This window comes from Sarcophilus harrisii, chromosome 3 (genome assembly GCF_902635505.1).
Source record: "Sarcophilus harrisii chromosome 3, mSarHar1.11, whole genome shotgun sequence".
In the NCBI taxonomy this organism is placed as follows: Eukaryota; Metazoa; Chordata; class Mammalia; order Dasyuromorphia; family Dasyuridae; genus Sarcophilus; species Sarcophilus harrisii.
The window spans coordinates 568,067,536-568,084,017 of record NC_045428.1 but is presented as its reverse complement, the minus strand read 5'-3'; the positions used below and the strand labels follow the sequence as shown (position 1 = coordinate 568,084,017).

General features: G+C 47.8%; 1 protein-coding gene across 1 annotated transcript in view; it reads left to right on the top strand.

Annotated features, from left to right (window-relative positions):
• Nucleotides 1-1,128: 1,128 nt before the first annotated feature.
• The window catches only part of FBLIM1 (filamin binding LIM protein 1), a 33,770-nt gene continuing 18,416 nt past the window's right edge, over nucleotides 1,129-16,482 (top strand). Inside the window, exons 1-4 of the mRNA XM_031962797.1 lie at nucleotides 1,129-1,266; nucleotides 8,102-8,217; nucleotides 11,638-11,904; nucleotides 15,347-15,534. Of these exons, the coding sequence (XP_031818657.1) occupies nucleotides 11,667-11,904; nucleotides 15,347-15,534 (426 nt within the window). The 5' untranslated portion in view covers nucleotides 1,129-1,266; nucleotides 8,102-8,217; nucleotides 11,638-11,666. The remainder of the gene's footprint in view (nucleotides 1,267-8,101; nucleotides 8,218-11,637; nucleotides 11,905-15,346; nucleotides 15,535-16,482) is intronic.

Here is a 16,482-nt window from a genome sequence, read left to right as displayed (position 1 = left end):
CCAGATCTATGGCCCTCTGCACTGAGGAAGGTCAGGAAAGGCCATCCCTTGGAATGGTTGGGCAATCAGGAAGGTTTCCCAAACCTGGGGTGATTAAGGGTCTTGATCCATTTGGGGTGTGTCTCTCCCAGAGGGCAGGGGAGAGTCTCCCTTGCTAATCTTAGGCAGCAGATCAGTAGAGGGGGTTCCTGGGATAGATAAGGTCGGCTTCATCAGTAGCTGCAGCTATGTAGTTTTAATCAGGGAGCACCAAGGGGGAAGTTATTGTTTACATCTAAAATGGACTCAGATTTCTCTTTCCAGCTGCTTTGCTCAGGGCTCCTCAGCCCTCTGGAAAAAATGTGCCCCTTGTCCTTCCAGGTGGCCCCCCACGATTCTTAGCCTGTGGGCCCCTTAAGGTCTTCAGGGGACTCTGCTGACCAGTTTCCCTGGCCCCTATTTCTGTCTCTTCCAGGGCCTTCTGGGAAGGTTCAGGGAGCCTTTCGGTCCCTTTACAAGCCATTGGTGGGGGTAAAGCGAGTGTGATGGCAGGAGCTGAGGGTTTCAGTGGAAGTGACCTGATTCCCAGCCTTGGGCTCAGCCTCCTGGCTCTCACCCAGGTCCTCGCCCCAGGGGAAGGGAAATCACACCTCCGGGTAGACAATAGCGATAGCCACCCTAGGGACTGTCAGCAGCTGGGAAGAGGATCAGTGGGGGTCTGGGAGACCATCAGAGGGAGTAGGACAGCAATGGGGGAGGGGGGGTTTCTCCACCCTACCTGTCCCCGACCAATCAACAGTCCCAAACTAAGAAAAGGGGAAGAAAGGCCAAGGAAAGGGAGAGGCCGAAAGGGACAAAGGGAAGGAGGCAAGACAACATTTCTGAGCAAAGTCAGGCTGGAAGAAAGGGGGCGCGTCTTGGGGCAGGGGGAGCGGGGCGCTGAGCCCCAGGGGCAGGTAAGAGGATTGTTTCCTGCCGGCGGTTCCCCCTAGAACTCTTTCACCTTTTATGGTAAAGGGATTGCTGCGGGACCGGCTGAGAAAGAGGGAGGAAGAGAAAGAAGTGGGGGAGGGAGAGAGGGAGAGAGAAAGGGGAGGAGGAGAGGGAGGGAGAAAGGGAGGGGAGGAGGAGGGGAGGGAGAGAGAGGGAGGCTGGCAGGCTGGGGGCCGGGAGAAAGGAAGGGGCTGTGATGTCAGCGGGGAGGCTCGTTTACCTCCCTGACCCGGGCAGAAGGCACTGCGAGGCTGCCGGAGAGGGCGCCCGGGACTGGCGGCCGCCGGAGCTCAGGTGAGCAGAACAATGGGGACTCCGCGGCGGCGGAGGAGCCGCGGGGAGGTCGGGGCGGCTTCGGGACCGCGGGTTCGAGCCCCAACTCCCCTCGGGATCCGGGGTGGGGAGGAAGGGGGCTGACGGAGAACGCTCTGAAAGCCAGAGACGGACAAAGCCGGGGGAGCTGTCCTGAGGGGTGCCCGGTCCCGGGAGGAATCGAGCCGGGGGGACATCGAGGAGGTAGGGGACAATGCCCGCCGCAAGGGCAGGAAGGGGGGCGCACCGGAGCCTGCCGACTTGGGCTGCCCGAGCACGGGCAGGGACCCTGCCCCGCTTCTTACAGATGGCAGAGGAATTGCCCCCAAATCCAATCCCACGATAGCAAGATTTCGAGCTAAAAGAGCGCTTAGTAGGAGTCTTCTAGGTCAACTCCTTCTCTTTACAGAGAAGGAAACTGAGGCACAGAGTTTTTTTTTGTTTGTTTGTTTTTAGTGACCTACCCCGTGGGGATTCGACCCCGCGTCCAGTAATTCTAAATCCAGACTCCAAGAATCTGCTTCTAAATCCAGACCCCGCAACTCTTCCCCTGGCTTCAATCCCTACACTCACGGAGAGGGGGAGGGGGAGAGGGAAGAAGAGTGAAGGCAATGGGGAGGGGGGCGGTGTGTCAACTTGCTATAGGGACTTCAAAGGCTAATCTCCGTCCCCTGGCCTGGATGCCATTCATCCTTGGGATATCCAGTCCGCCACCCTGGTTGGGTGTGGACAGAGTTTATGGAAAGGGAGAAGAGAGGTCAACTCTGTCCATAGCATCGGCCCTTCAGAGAAGCCTGGGGTCAGAAACGGGCCCCCAAGGAGTTAGGGGGCAGATGCCTTCCACAGGGCTCCCCAACTTCCTGCAAGTGAATAGAATTTTAAACTGGAGCAATTCCAGATGTCAGCCGAGAACAGCCTCCTTTACTTTATAAGAGTGAAAACAGGCCCAGAGAAGACCTGAGGTGACATAGCGTAAGGTTATAAAGTTGCAGGCCTAGGACTTTTCCCCTCCGGCAGTCAGGCAGAGGGTCCCCTGCCCCTGCCTCCACCATCACTCCATCATCTCCGTGCCCACCTACACTGTGAAGTTTAGGGCAAGAAGTAGAAGTCAGTGAACACTAACCAGCTGCCTGGAGTCTCTCTTCCACCCCTTAGCTCTGCTGAGGGCAAGGAGAGGCCGGGGAAAGGCTATTTTTGTGACTCCTAATTATCACAGAAGATTAAACCCCAGCCCATCACCAGGAGGGTCAGACCTGAGCGGCCTAAAGTACTGGATATATTCTGCTTCTGGAGCACTCCCTTACCACCCAAGCTTTGCCACCCTCCCCAGTTCCAGTCCCACCATCTTTTTGTGTGTGTGTGTGTGTGTGTGTGTGTGTGTGTGTGTGTGTGTGTGCGGGTGTTTGATATCTTTTCTTTTCACATTACTTTCATTTCCAAACAGAACCATTCCTCCTTGTAACAAAGAATAAAAAACAGGAGAAAAAAAGTAGCTTACCAAAACATGGAAACCAAGTCTGACACTATATGTAATGTCCTCACACGTAGTCCTTCCATCCTCTAAAGGAACACCCTTGTCCCACCCAGTGAATAGATTAAAACATTTATTAATCACTTACTAGGTACCAGGCACTATGCTGACTATTCCATATCTCTTCCCTTCTCACACCTTCCTGGCTTTATATTTATTTATATTATCTTTAGAACCAGTCAACCAGTGAACAAGTATTTAAATGGCATTTTCTCTTAGGGAAGTCTATTATTCCTATTTTACAGAGAAGTAGACGAGTCTGGGAGCTAAAGTGACTTAGCTGAGGTCCTCCAGCTATTAATTATGGAGCCAATGTTGTGGTAGAAAGAAACCTTAATTCGATTACTTGTCATTACTTTCCAGGCAAGTTCCTTTGGCTCTCTGAGCCTCAGTTGTTCACATCTGGAAAAAGGGAATAATTCCATACTTGGACTATATCCCTCACAAGGTATTTGTGAGAAAGCACTTGTAAAACCAGAACTTTTATTTATTATTTTTTTTTTTTTAGCACAATTAAAATAGGAACCAGCGGCAGGTTTTACAAAAGCCAGAAGTTTTTGTTTGTTTGTTTGTTTAGCACAATTGAAATAGGAGTGAGTGGCAGAATGGAGGATTTGAACTCAGGACTTGTGACTGGCAGATAGGAAGGGGAGGCTTTCCCAACTTGATTTGTCTAGACTCATTCTCAGTCACTGTGTGGATAGTTGGTTCCTCTGCTCTTTGTTTTTCCTAATGGGGATGAATGTCTGACTTGGTTTATACATTTATGTGTTTGTATGTTGGAGGAAACCATGTTCTAGAACCCCAGTTCTAAAAAAAATAAGAGAGGGCAGGAATGGCGAAAGAGAAGGGGGAAAGGAATAAGCATTTATATAAGAGCATACTATGTGCTAAGGCTTTTACAAATGTTTCTTTTTAAAGGAGGCTTTTTAAAAAAGGAGGGGGGAGGCAGAACAGTTCTGCTTTTTTCCCCAAATGGTTTTTCCAATGTTTCATGTCCCATCTGGGGCTCAGATCAGAACACTTTTTAAGTCACTAAAAGAGCCTACTATGTGCCAAGCACTGTGCTAATTTTTCAAATGTCTCTTATTAAAGGAGGCTTTTTAAAAGGTGGGTGTTAGGGAGGGAGGCAGAAAAGTTCTGCCTTTTTTCCCCAAATTGTTATTCCAATGTTTCATACCCTATCTGGGGTTAACATCGAGGACACTTTTTAAAGTCACTACAGTATACAGACTGAATCAAGCTACAGACTCTCGGGAGTAACCTGAAAACCCCACCATAGTATTGGGCACTGGCAAACAAGTGACTAGGACAGATCCCTGCAGATCCGCCAGGTCCCCTGGGGATCTCGCCTCTTTTGCGAGTGAGGGTGGGGGTGGGGGACGCAGCGCCGGACCGCTCCTGCCGACTCCAGCTCCTCCCTCACCCCTGGACTGAGCGAGCCCTGAGGCTCCACGGAGGGCTGTGTCCCAGCCGGTCTCTCTCTTCCTTCCTATGGGCAGGAAATGACTTTCCTTTTCTTTGTTCTTACTTTCTCCTTCCCCACCCCCAAGCTGGATATCCGCTCAGTCCTTCAGAGGAAGAGCTGAGCGGGGAGATGTGAGGCGTCTCAGGTTGAGGTGGGGTCCCTTGGGCTCCCCGACCTTGGAGAGCTGGTCCTAATGGGGAGATCCCAGCTCTGTTCTCCAGCTCGGGCCCTTTAAGGGAGGGAGAGACTAGTCCCGACCACTACCATCCCTCCCCTCCCCCAGAATTCAGGGGATGACCATCGCAGGGGGTAGGGTCCCCTGGAGCCACTGGCCCCAAATGGGGTCGGGCCTCCAGCCCTGCACAAGGGTGTCTGGGGCGGAAGGGCCTTTGAAAATTCCAAGCTGATGGTTCCCATGGGGACTGATTTCTTCACCAGTAACCACAAGCAAGGCCGGGAGAGGGGGGAGGGCAGGAGAAGGGGGGTGGGTTTGCACAGCTGTCAGCATCTGGGTTGCAGGGCTGGATTGCTCTGCCTCAGGCTGCTGTTCAGATTTGCTAAAGAAATCCACTAAGTATGACTTTCCCAGAGTTGGGGGGCAGGGGGGTCTCTGCTTGGGATGGGGGGAGGGAGACAAAGGGGGATCCCCATTAGGATCTGGGTGGAGGGGGGTACATCTGGACATTGCTTGGAGGTGGAAAGTAAGGGTGCCCAGAAGGAAGGTTTGGGGAACACTGTTAAGGAGTGTACGCATTTACCAGAACTGGGACCCCCTTTTTCAGATAGGGAAACTGAGGCTCATTGGCAGGTCACACAACTAGGAAGCAGCAGATCTTTCTACTCTAAATCCAGTGCCTTTTCCAACACCACAGAGCTAACCCATCTGATCATCACCTTCTCAGGGAAGGCGCTCAGTTCTCAATGACTAACAATTATCTTGGGCCTCACCATAGCTTTCCCAATGGGTACAATTACATAGAGTAATTTTCAGGCCTGAGGCATTTGAAAATTTGGGCTCTTTATATTACCCAATGAAAACACAGGCTCTTAATTAAAATACACCATCTTTGAACATCACCCTGCAGGTATCTGGAATACTAAGCTTAGGGTCATAGGGTCCCAGTCTCAAAGATTTAGAGGATATCAGGACTTTGGACTGAGTCCATTCCCCTCCCCCACCTCATTTTTAGGAAACAGGACTAGAGAGCTTAAATGATTTATTTGCCCAAACTCACACAGGCAGCAGCTGGGACGCAAACCCTGGTGTCTGAATCCCAATTCTGACACTATTGGCATGAACTTGGAAAATTCATTAATAATCTGAGCCTACCACTGGGACTGTAGTAAAATAAAATAAAAATACTGACCCATGCCTTTAAATCATATAGAAATGGGAACTTCAGATGGAATAGCTTCTCAATTACATTTTGGGCCTTGGGGGCCTGTAAGTCAAGACTATGTTGTCCAGTGTTTAACAACCAGCTGTCTAGGTGGAGAAAGGTCTGCACTTTTAAGTTTAATCTGCATTTTTAACATCCACCCCCCAACACTTTCTTAAGTCTAGACAATCAAAAATAAAATAAGTCCAGAATCATGACATTTGCCGACTTATCGGGAATAAAATGGTCATGTGGAATAAAAATTTAACATTCATAAACAACTGGCTCCCTCATGAATCCCTGATATTCTGAGAGTTTAAGTTTCTCTTCCACCCCAACTTCTCCACTAGCTGTGCCTGCTCTTGTGGCCATGGCGCTCCTTCTGGACACATTGTTTACTTTTTGTCACAACCACCCACCGGGCTGGGTCCTCGTGCCATTGCAAGGCAATGCTGATCCCAAAGTTCGAATCCTAGATTAGTCAGGCCTTTCTGAGGCATCTGCTGGCCAATGTGGCCAACCCACTTTTTTGTAGCTTTGTAAAAGTGCTAACTTAGCACAGTGTCTGGAACATAGTAGGTGCTTACTAAATGTGTGTTTCCTTTCTTTCTTTCTCTCTTCCTTCCTTCCATGGCAAGAATACTAGTCTGGAAGTCAAGGAACCTCAGTCAGAATCTAGGTCTGGGTTTGAGGTGCTTGCTAGTTGTGTGGTATGGTTAATGTGTATGTGTAAGAGCGAGACAGAGACAGAAGCAGAGACAGAGAGAGAGAAGGAGACAGAGACAAAGAAGGGGAGAGAATAGAGGAGGGAAAAGAAGGGGAAGAAAGAAAACAGAGAAGAAGGGGAGAGAGGAAGGGGAGAGAGAGAGAGAGAGAGAGAGAGAGAGTGAGTGTAGGGGAGGGAAAGAGGATGTAAGAAGGAAAAAGAGAAACAGAGAGAGATAACGACTGAGAGAGAGACAGAAACAGAGACAGAGACAGAGACAAAAAAAGACTTCTGTCTTCTTTTCTGTCAAAGAGAGACTATGATGGAACCACTTAGTCTGAGATTTCAATTAACATCCCCTCTAAAATTAGGGTCATGATGCTTGTGCTATTGATCTTACAGAGTAGTCGTAAGGAAACCACTTTGCAAACATCCATTCTTAAGGTGTCTCTGCCATTCAAAGGAACTCAATAGCTACTGCAGTCCCAGTCCCCTCATTTTAGAGATCAGGACACTGAGACCTAAGGAAAATTAAGTAACTTAGCCAAGATTCTACAGGGTGATTCAAAGCCAGATTCTCTGACTCCGAGGACACTCGGTGCTACCTCCACTAGATCAGGCCTTACTACTTCTCTTCCCCCCCCCTCAAAAATGATTTATTGTTAGACAGTTGGGAAGCCTTGAGAGAATAGAAAGCTCTAGACTTGAATGAAGAGGCCTGAGTTTGAATTTTGCATTAGTTTCTTCCTAATAAGTTGCTTACCTTCACTCTGATTCAGTTTCCTCACTTGTAAATTGGGATACAATAGCACTCCCTCACGGGATTATTGTAAGCATCAAATGAGATGGCATAAAGTGCTTTGCAGACCTTGAAGGCTCTACATAAATGCAAGTTATTATACCGAGCACATACAACATTCCCCTACTAGCAAGTGGAAGATACTAGAGCTCCATGATAGCTGTTTTCAAATAGGTGAGAGGTTGTTACATGGAAGATTATCACATGAAAATTAGATTTGATCCATTTGGCTCCCAGGGGCAGAACCAGGAGCAATGAGGGAAGTTATAGCAAGACCAATATTAGTTCCATGTAAGGAAGATAATTCCAAATACTCAAGCATACTTTCCACTGTTTGACTTCACCCTGCTGCCTCAGTTTCCCCATCTATAAAATGAACTGGAGAAGGAAATAACCAATTCCAATATCTCTGTCAAGAAAATCCTAAATGGGGTCATGAAGAGTAGGACATGACTGGAAAATGACTTACCAGCAGAAAGAGCTGGGCAACAGTGAAAATATGCTGCTTTAGGAAGTAGTGAATTCCCCTTCACTGAAAGGCTTTAAATAGAAGGCTGGAAACCATACAATCATGGATCTAAATCTGAAAGGGACGTTAAAAACCACCTAGTCCAACCCCTCATTTTTTAGATGAAAAAAACTAAGGCTTGGTGAAGTTGTTCTTTTTCCAAGGTAGAATCAGAAGCAGAATTTGAATCCAGGTCCTCTAACTTGTCAGAGATGTTTTAGGAAGAATTTTTGTTTAGGGGGATTAGGTAGTCTCCAAGCTCATTCCCCTGTGATGTTCTGTGCTCCTATTGGAAAAACTCTCATAATTTCTAACCCTTGGGCTTCTTGGAATCCAGACCAATGGCAGTAAGTCCTAGATACAGGTGGTTCCCGGGATACTTCCTGCAACCAGGTAAACCTAACAGCTGCCCATCTTCTCCCCCAGGATGTCTTCCTGAACCCTGATTGGCATTTCTGACAGTTCTTGGACCACTGGAGTCTTCTCAGCAGAACATCGATCAGGGAGACCAAGAGCTAAGTCCCGGGGCCTAGGAAAAATCCGTAAGTCCAGGGTGGGGATCCTCAGGCAGGGCTTGAGTTAAGTTACTCTTGAGGATGTATGTTGGGTCATGTTGGGAGGTTGGGGAGGGGCTAGGGCTCTTGCCTCCAGCAAGCAAAGCCTTTCCTTCTCCTGAGATTCTCCATGGAAGAGAAATCAATCATTAATGTGGTTAAGCAGGGCGCGGCTGCCCTTTGCTCCATCTGACAGGACAGATGGAATGGGCAGAGGGCGTTTCTAGTACCACATCCTGGTCCCCCGAGGCCTTCTCAGAACCTCAGTGGGTCACTTTGGAGCTCCTGGCTCGTATTTTATTCTATGAGAAGACAAAGGGTAACGGCAAGAACAGAAGTTTTTGAGAAATCTACTGCTGCTTAGGAGAGGAATGAGTAAATCAAAGGAAATAATAATTTTGTGCCAATATCTCTCTTGCTATCCCATGCTATTGGAGGCAACTGTAACCTGATAAGAATAAAAAAACAAAACAAAACATTTTTTTCCTATTTGGTAATCAATGTTACGTGACTTGCTCAGGGTGATATAACTAGCAAGTACCTGAAGTATCTGAACTCGGGTTCTCCTGACTCCAGGGCTGGTGCTCTAACCACTAAACTACCTAATTGCCCTGATAATAGAGTCTTAGGGGTTTAGCAGGGTTCCTCAAACTTTTTAAATAGGGGGCCAGTTCACTGTCCCTCAGACTGTTGGAGGGCCGGACTAGAGTAAAAACAAAACCTTTGTTTTGTGGGCTTTTAAATAAAGAAACTTCATAGCCCTGGGTGAGGGGGATAATCGTCCTCAGCTGTTGCATCTGGCCCTCGGGATGTAGTTTGAGGACCCCTGCTTTAGAGCAATAAAAACTTGACATCAAAACCTGCCACTGACCTTTACTTAGCTGTTTGACATTTGACACTGAAGAAGTCATCTAACTTCCAGCTCTCTTGAGCAACTCATTAAAACTTATCTCTAAGGTGAAGATGATTCACTATTAGGAAATTCCTACTCTGGGACTTTTTTTTTTACAATGACAAACTGACACCTGCCCCAGCACACCACATTCCCTTTCTTTATGATCATAACTAATTTAGTAACTGTTTGGACATGTATACTAATGTTGTATTTAACATATAATTTAAGCTATTTAACATGTATTGGTCAACCTGCCATGGAGGGGAGAGGGGGAAGGAGGGATAAGTTAGAACAAAAGGTTTGGCAGTTGTCAATGCTGAAAAATTACCCATGCATATAACTTGTAAATAAAAAGTTATAATAAAAAAAAAAGTGCTTTAGGACTGCAAAGTATCACAGAATATAGAATGCTAGAACTGGGAAAGGCCTACAAACCCAGAAAATCAGAATTAGAATCCATTTAAAACACAGGCTGTTGTAGCTGGGAAGGGTCTTAGAATACAGAATGTCAGAATCAGAAGGAAGTTTTAGACACCTTCTGATCTAGAGATTTTTCACCTAGGCTTCACGAGTGGATTTCAAGGGGTCTGTGAACTTAGATGGGGGGAAATTACCTCATTATTTTCACTAACTTTGAATTGAAATTTAGCATTTTTCAATTATAAACTAAAAAACAACCAACCAACCAAAAAAAAAGCTATTCAGGAAACAATAATAGCTAGTACTTCTACAGAGCTTTAAAGATTGGGAAGCTTTATATAATTATTATCTTATGTGAACTTCACAACAGCTCTAGGAGTTATTAATATCCTCACTTTCTAGATGGGCAAACTAAGGCAGAGAGAGATGAAGTCACTTGCCTGTCTGTGGTCATATAAGTTAGTAAATGCCTGAGGCTGGATTTGAATTCAGGTCTTCTGACTCCAGATTTAGTCTTTTATTAAATAGTCAGACTGACAGGGGAAAAAAATCCAATTCCTTCATTTGACAGATGAGAATAATGAAATCCAGGAGAACTTAAAAAGTCATTTATCATTGTTTAGCCATTTCAGTCTTGTTCAGCTCTTTGTGATTCTATTTGAGGTTTTCTTAGCAAAGATACTGCAGGGGTCTTCATATTTCCTTCTCCAGCTCATTTTACAGATGAGTAAACTGAGGCAAACAAGGTAAAGTGACTTGCCCACAGTACTATGGAAGATTAATCTTCCCGATTTCAGACCCAATGCTCTATCCACTATGGCGCCCTCTAGCCATTCTAAGGTCATTGGTCTAGTAAATGTTTACACTGGGTTTGGACCCAGGTTTTCTGATCCTAGACTCAAAATGTATTTGTTTGTTTGCCCACCCTACATCTCTCCCAAGTTTTTTGAGGGGAGGATCTGTACTAATTAACCCTAACATCAAGCACATTACATTACATACATTCAGCACAGATTGTTTTGAATTGCCTGCTCACATTTGAATTTGACCTCCTACCATTTATTCAGTGCTTGCAAGTCATAGCAACCTTGTATAACAGACAGTGCAGCTCGTATTATATCCATTTTCAGATGAGAAAACCAATGTTCTGACAGGCAAAGCATCAGGAGCAACAGTTTTGGAGGAAAGATGCTTCTCTCTTTCTTGAGGGAGAAGCCCTAGAATCTATCAGAGATTGTATGTGTCTGAATCTGTACATGCATGTGCCGACATTTCTGAAAGTGTGTGTGTGTGTGTGTGTGTGTGTGTATTTGTGTATGCAGCCTTGAAGCTTGAGCTCTCTTGGAACAAAACTGCTACTAGACAATTAGATCAGAGCCAGATTATGGAAGGATGGAAGGAAAGAAGGATAGAAAGAAGAAAGGAGAAAGGGAGGGAAGGAGAAAAAAAGAAAGGAGGAGAGAGAGGAAGAAAAGAAGGAAGGAAGGAGGGAGACAGGAAGGAAGGAAGGAGGTGGGAGAACCTAGATAACAGAGTGGCTAAAGCAATGACCCTGAAGTCAAGAGACCTGTGTTCAAATTCAGACCTCAGATACTTAACACTAGCTGTGTGATCCTGGGCAAGTCACTTAACCCAATTGCCTCTCCTCCTTCCAAAAACAGGAGAGAAAGAAGGAAGGAATGAGGAAAGAAAAGAAGGGAGGTGGGAGGGGAAAAGGGGGAGGAAAAGAGGGAGGAAAAGAGGGAGGGCAGAAAGAAGAAAAGAAGAAAGGCTGGAGGGAGGTAGGAGAGAAGGAGGAAGCAAAGTAAAAAAAGAAAGGGGTGGGGAGGAGGAAGGATACACTTTTTAAGCATCTACTCTGTGCCAGGCTCTATGCTCAATGCTTTTCAAACTTTCTCATTTGATGCTCACAACCACCTGATGGTTCAAGATGCTTGAATGCCAGCACCAGGAGTCTGCCTTTTGTCCCCTCGGCAAGAGGGAGCCATGGAAGGTTTGTGAGCAGAGGAATCCTAGGATCACACAGGGTGTTAAGCGGCTCTGGGCAGGGAGAGGTCCTTCCTCGAGACCATTAATTCTTCTTTTTACCTTAGCTGAGCTCCGAGGGAATAGCCCGAGGCAGATGATGGCCACTAAGCCGGAGAAGAGGATGGCCTCCTCCATCTTCATCACCCTGACTCCCCCTCGCCGGGACACAGCCACAGTGGCCGAGGGGAAGCAGCCGGCCAGTTCCAGCCGGGCCAGGGAGCCTGCCTCGCCCAAGAAGCCCCCCAGTGACTTTCTCGTGAACAGACGGGACCCGCGCATCCCCAGCATCCCTGCCTCTGCCCCGCCGCCACCCGTTCTTCTGCCTAATGGAGGTGAGACAGAACCCGGGCCAAAGAGGCGGGAAGACCGAGGGGAGGGGCAGCCTGGGAAAGAGCTATGCAGGGCTCATCGAGCAAGCATTTACCAGCTGCTGTAGGCGGGGAGAATAAGCATCTATATAACACCTACTGTGTGCTAAGCACTTTCCCCAATATTTCACAATATTATTATCCCATTTTAGGAAGGAAGGAAGGAAGGAAGGAAGGAAGGAAGGAAGGAAGGAAGGAAAGGAAGGAAGGAAGGAAAGAAGGAAGGAAGGAAAGAAGGAAAGGGAAGGGAGGGAGGGAGGGAAGGAGGGAATGAAGGAAGGAAGGAAAGAGGGAAGGAAGAAAGGAAGGAAGGAAGGAAGGAAGGAAGGAAAGGGAAGGGAGAGAGGGAGGGAAGGAGGGAATGAAGGAAGGAAGGAAAGAGGGAAGGAAGGAAGGAAGGAAGGAGGGAGGGAGGGAGGAAGGGAGGGTGGAGCAAAAGCAAATAACTGTCTGCTGCAGAGGCTAGAATGAGAAGTTGTTCCTGGAAGAAGGAGACCCTCCAATTCTACTAATCCATACTTCCTTGGTGCCCTGCCCCCCAGGAGGATGAGTAATACTGTCAGGTGCTTTTCCCCTCTCTATTCTGGAAAAGGTTGAGCTGAAATGCAGAATGGAAGGGCAGTTGGGAGAACTGAGGAGCTGGAGCCTGGGCAGGAGGAAGAACACAATCTAAAGAGAGACAAGGACAGCAGCTGGGAGACTGACAGGGAGAGTAGTCTGGCAAGGACTTTCTGCTGACAGCAGCTGTGCCCTGGCCTCCTCCCCTCCCCAGTGGGGTCTCCAGGCCCAGCCTGAGCAGCTGCCTAACCCTGGAGTGGAAAATGCCTGTGACCAGAGCCAGGGGCTGCAGCTGGGGAGAGGAGCCCGGGGGCAGAGGCTCCAGCCTCGGGGTCCTTGTTGGGAGAGAGCTTTGGGAATGTGCTAAATTGGGTGTGTTTTATATGTCTGTGTGTGTGCGAGTGTGTAATCTATGTGTAAGGTATATTTATATAGTATTGTGGGGTGTGTTGTATAGATGCTTGTGTGAACTATGTGCATGTAGCATATATTGGGCACTTGCAGTAAATTATGTGTGTGCGGTGGGTAGAGCAGGTGGGGGTGTCTGCAGTGTGTGTATAGTGTGTATGTGGGGGCGCGCTGTGTGCTGGTGAGTAATGTTTGTGTGGTGTATTGTAGCGTGTGGGTGTGCGAGGTATGTGTGTGTTGTGTGTATGTATTATGTGTACGGAGTAAATCGATGTGGTGGATTTAATGAATGGAGTATATGTATGTTTTGTGTGTGCAGCGTGTGTGGTGGGTCATGAACATGCTCCTGTGTGATGAGCAGTATGGGGGGAGGTGTATGAACAGGCAGTGATATCAGTGGTGGAGAGATGACCAAACCTCCCCCCTCAGTGAGCACCCAGAAGGCCTTCCGGTGAGGGGATTCCCACCTCCCGCCTCCTGCCAAGCTCCGATGTCTTGGATGTGTTCGGCCCCTTAAATTGCTTTGCTTTGATTCTCACAACCACCTCCTGAGTTAAGGAGTGAAATCTTTTTATTCCCATTTTACAGACGAGGCAGCTCACAACATAAAGGACATCACTTGACAATAGTCACAGTGGCCAATAAGGATGTCACAGGCAGGATTTGAACTGGGGTCCCCCAATTTTAAATCAGACTCTGTTTCCCTGCAATTCATTCGTTCAGACGTTTAGTCCATGAAGCAATTTTCATCAGTCGTTTTTCAGCTGAGGTTTACTCCTGCAACCTCATTTGGGGTTTTCTTGGCAAAGATACCGGAGTAGTTTGCCATTCTCTTCTCCAGCTCATTTTACAAACAAGGAAACTGAGGCAAACAGGACCATGTAGCTTGTAAGTGTCTGAGGCTGGATTTGAACTTGGAGAATTTTTCTGACTCTTACACCCAGTGCTCTATGTGGTTTAGTGCCCCTTCGCTGCCTAGAGATCTTAGGCAAGGAGATTCGTTTAGAGACTATTATAAGAGTTTTGAAATTCCTTTCCCTGTCCTTCCGCCAAGGCCAGATTGTTTTGCCAAGAAGTAATTTAGCTGGGTGATCCTCTTAGCCTTCAAGTCCCTTCCCAGCTCTCAACCTCAGTTTATTCATCTGTAAAATGGGACTTATGGACTGGGTGACCCCCAGCTCTAAACCCAGGGATGCCCATGCCTCAATAGAATGAAAAGATCCAGAGCTCTTCAACCAGAGAAGATCTGGCTTCAAAATCCATTTCTATTTATGAGCTTGGACAAATCCCTCACCTCCCAGAGCCTCAGTTTCCTCATCTGTAAACTGAGATGGATGGCCCCGATCACTCCGGAGGCGCCCCGCAGGTGCAGGCCTGTGACCGTTTGGGGGAGCGGCTGAGCTATAGTGGTGACATCATAAAAACAAAGGCAGACCCATGGGCTAGTTCCCACCATCCCTCCCTCGGGGCTCTGAGAGCAGCTCCTGGGGCAGAAGGCCCCATGCCCCCAGGGGGCAGCCTGACCCTGCTTCAGGACTGGCCCGGGCCCAAGCCCCCGGGTTAGTCCCGGCAGGCGGCCTGGGGGGCTCCCTCCTCGCTGGTTATTTCCCTGAGCTGTGATTTCCCATCCATCCCATCTGTCTGGCTCGGGAGGTAGCTCTGCCGATCATTCACCCGCTGGCATTTGTTCCCACAGCAATTACCCGCCATTGTTGTGGCAACCTGGCAGATGCCGGGCGCGTGGCTGTGAGGAAGGCTCCCTAGTGTTAATTACAGCCGGGGCGATTGTTAGGAAACAAAGGGAGGAGGTTCCCAGTGGCTGCGGGACCACAAATTAATCCTGCTCGTCCTGTCCCCTTATTCCCGAGCTTCCTAGAGAGACACAATAGTGAGAGAGAGGCAGGATCTCTGGGCTTCCACCCCCTCCCAGTCAGCAGCCAGACCCTCTTCTGTTCTGGGAGACCTTGGGCAAGTCCTTCCAAGTCCACCCCTGTCAAAAATGATCTCTTTGAAGGCCCCCTTAACTCTAACATTCTATATTCTATGGCCCCTCCCAGTTCTGTCATTCTATGTTCTAAGGGCCCTCCCAGCTCTGACCTCCTGGGTTCTAAGGGTCCTTTTAGTTCTGACATCCTGGGTTCTAAGGTTCTAGGATATCCTGTATTCTAGTTCTGACATTCTATGTTCTAAGGAGGCATTTCATTATCCCTTCAGAGAGAAATACTAAGAAGATTGGATTTGGGGAGCGGGATTTGATGGGGAAGAGAAAGAGGTCTGAGGGTTGATGCTGCCAGTGCCAGGAAGGCCTTGATGGCATGATACACCTGGGGGGTGGGGGGAGGTCGGGGGTATCCAAGACAACCTTTTTCCTCATTTCACCAGAAATCAATCCCTTCCCAAGAAAGTCTTGTCTCCATCTTGCTCTTCCTATCTCTTGCAGGCTCATCCCTCCCTCCTCCAGCTCCAGATCCTGAGGACAACTTTCCTGATCTGGATCTCCTCCCTCCTCCACCACCCCCTCCAGCCTTCCTGCTGCCACCAGATGAGGAGGCTCTCGCCCAGGGAGCAGATTCACTCTTGGAAGACCTACAGCAGCTGCATGTGGTCCCTCCACCTCCCCCTTCACAGGTACCACAGTCCTAGGAGCCTCCCTGCCTCCCCTGAAGCCTTTTTGGCGATGAGGCAGGGCCTGGGTGGGCAAAGGCAGAAGGCTAGATCCTTGGCCTTGGAGACTCTGTTAGACCCATTCCTTAACCTCCCAGGAACTCCTAAAGCCTTATAAATGGAGGATGTCCTATGCTTATAAATGCCCTAAAGAAGGGGAGCCCATGCTTTTCCCCATCATCCTTTCCAAACTCTAATAAAAATAATATGAAAGTTATAGTGAAAATAGTAATAATAATCATCATGATGATAATATATGAGTCACTCACATTCCTTCCTTATCAAGTAATTTATATCCTTACCTCATTGCATATTTACAATGGCCCAGGGAAGTTTGTGGTGGGGCAAATATTTTTATTCCCGTAAAATAGACGAAGAAACTGAGCCAAGAGACGTGAAATTATTTGCCCAAAGTCACATAGTTTATAATGTAATCTGGGACTCAAACCCACTCTTGGCTCTTTAGTTCAGGCCTCTTTCCACTATACCACAATCCTCACTGTTTGGAAGATATTCCTCTTGTCTTTCTAGAACTTCCTATGCAAAAAAGAAACCCTCTGTTTCTTAATCTGCAAATGAGACAGTTGGAATAAATAATCTCTAAAGTTCTTCCCAGTCCTGAAATCCTGTGTCCTAAGGGTCTTCCCGGTTTTGATACTCTTAGGTTCTAAGGGCCCTCCCAGCTCTGACATTCTGTGTTCTAAGGGTCCTCCCATCTCTGACCTCCTGTGTTCTAAGGGTCTTCCTGGTTCTGATACTCTTAGGTTCTAAGGATCCTCCCAGCTCTGACATCCTGGGTTCTAAGGGCCCTCCCAGCTCTGAGATTTTGTGTTCTAAGGGTCCTCCCAGCTCTGACACTCTATATCCTAAGGACCCTCTCAGCTCTGATATTTTAGGTCCCATGCAATCTTT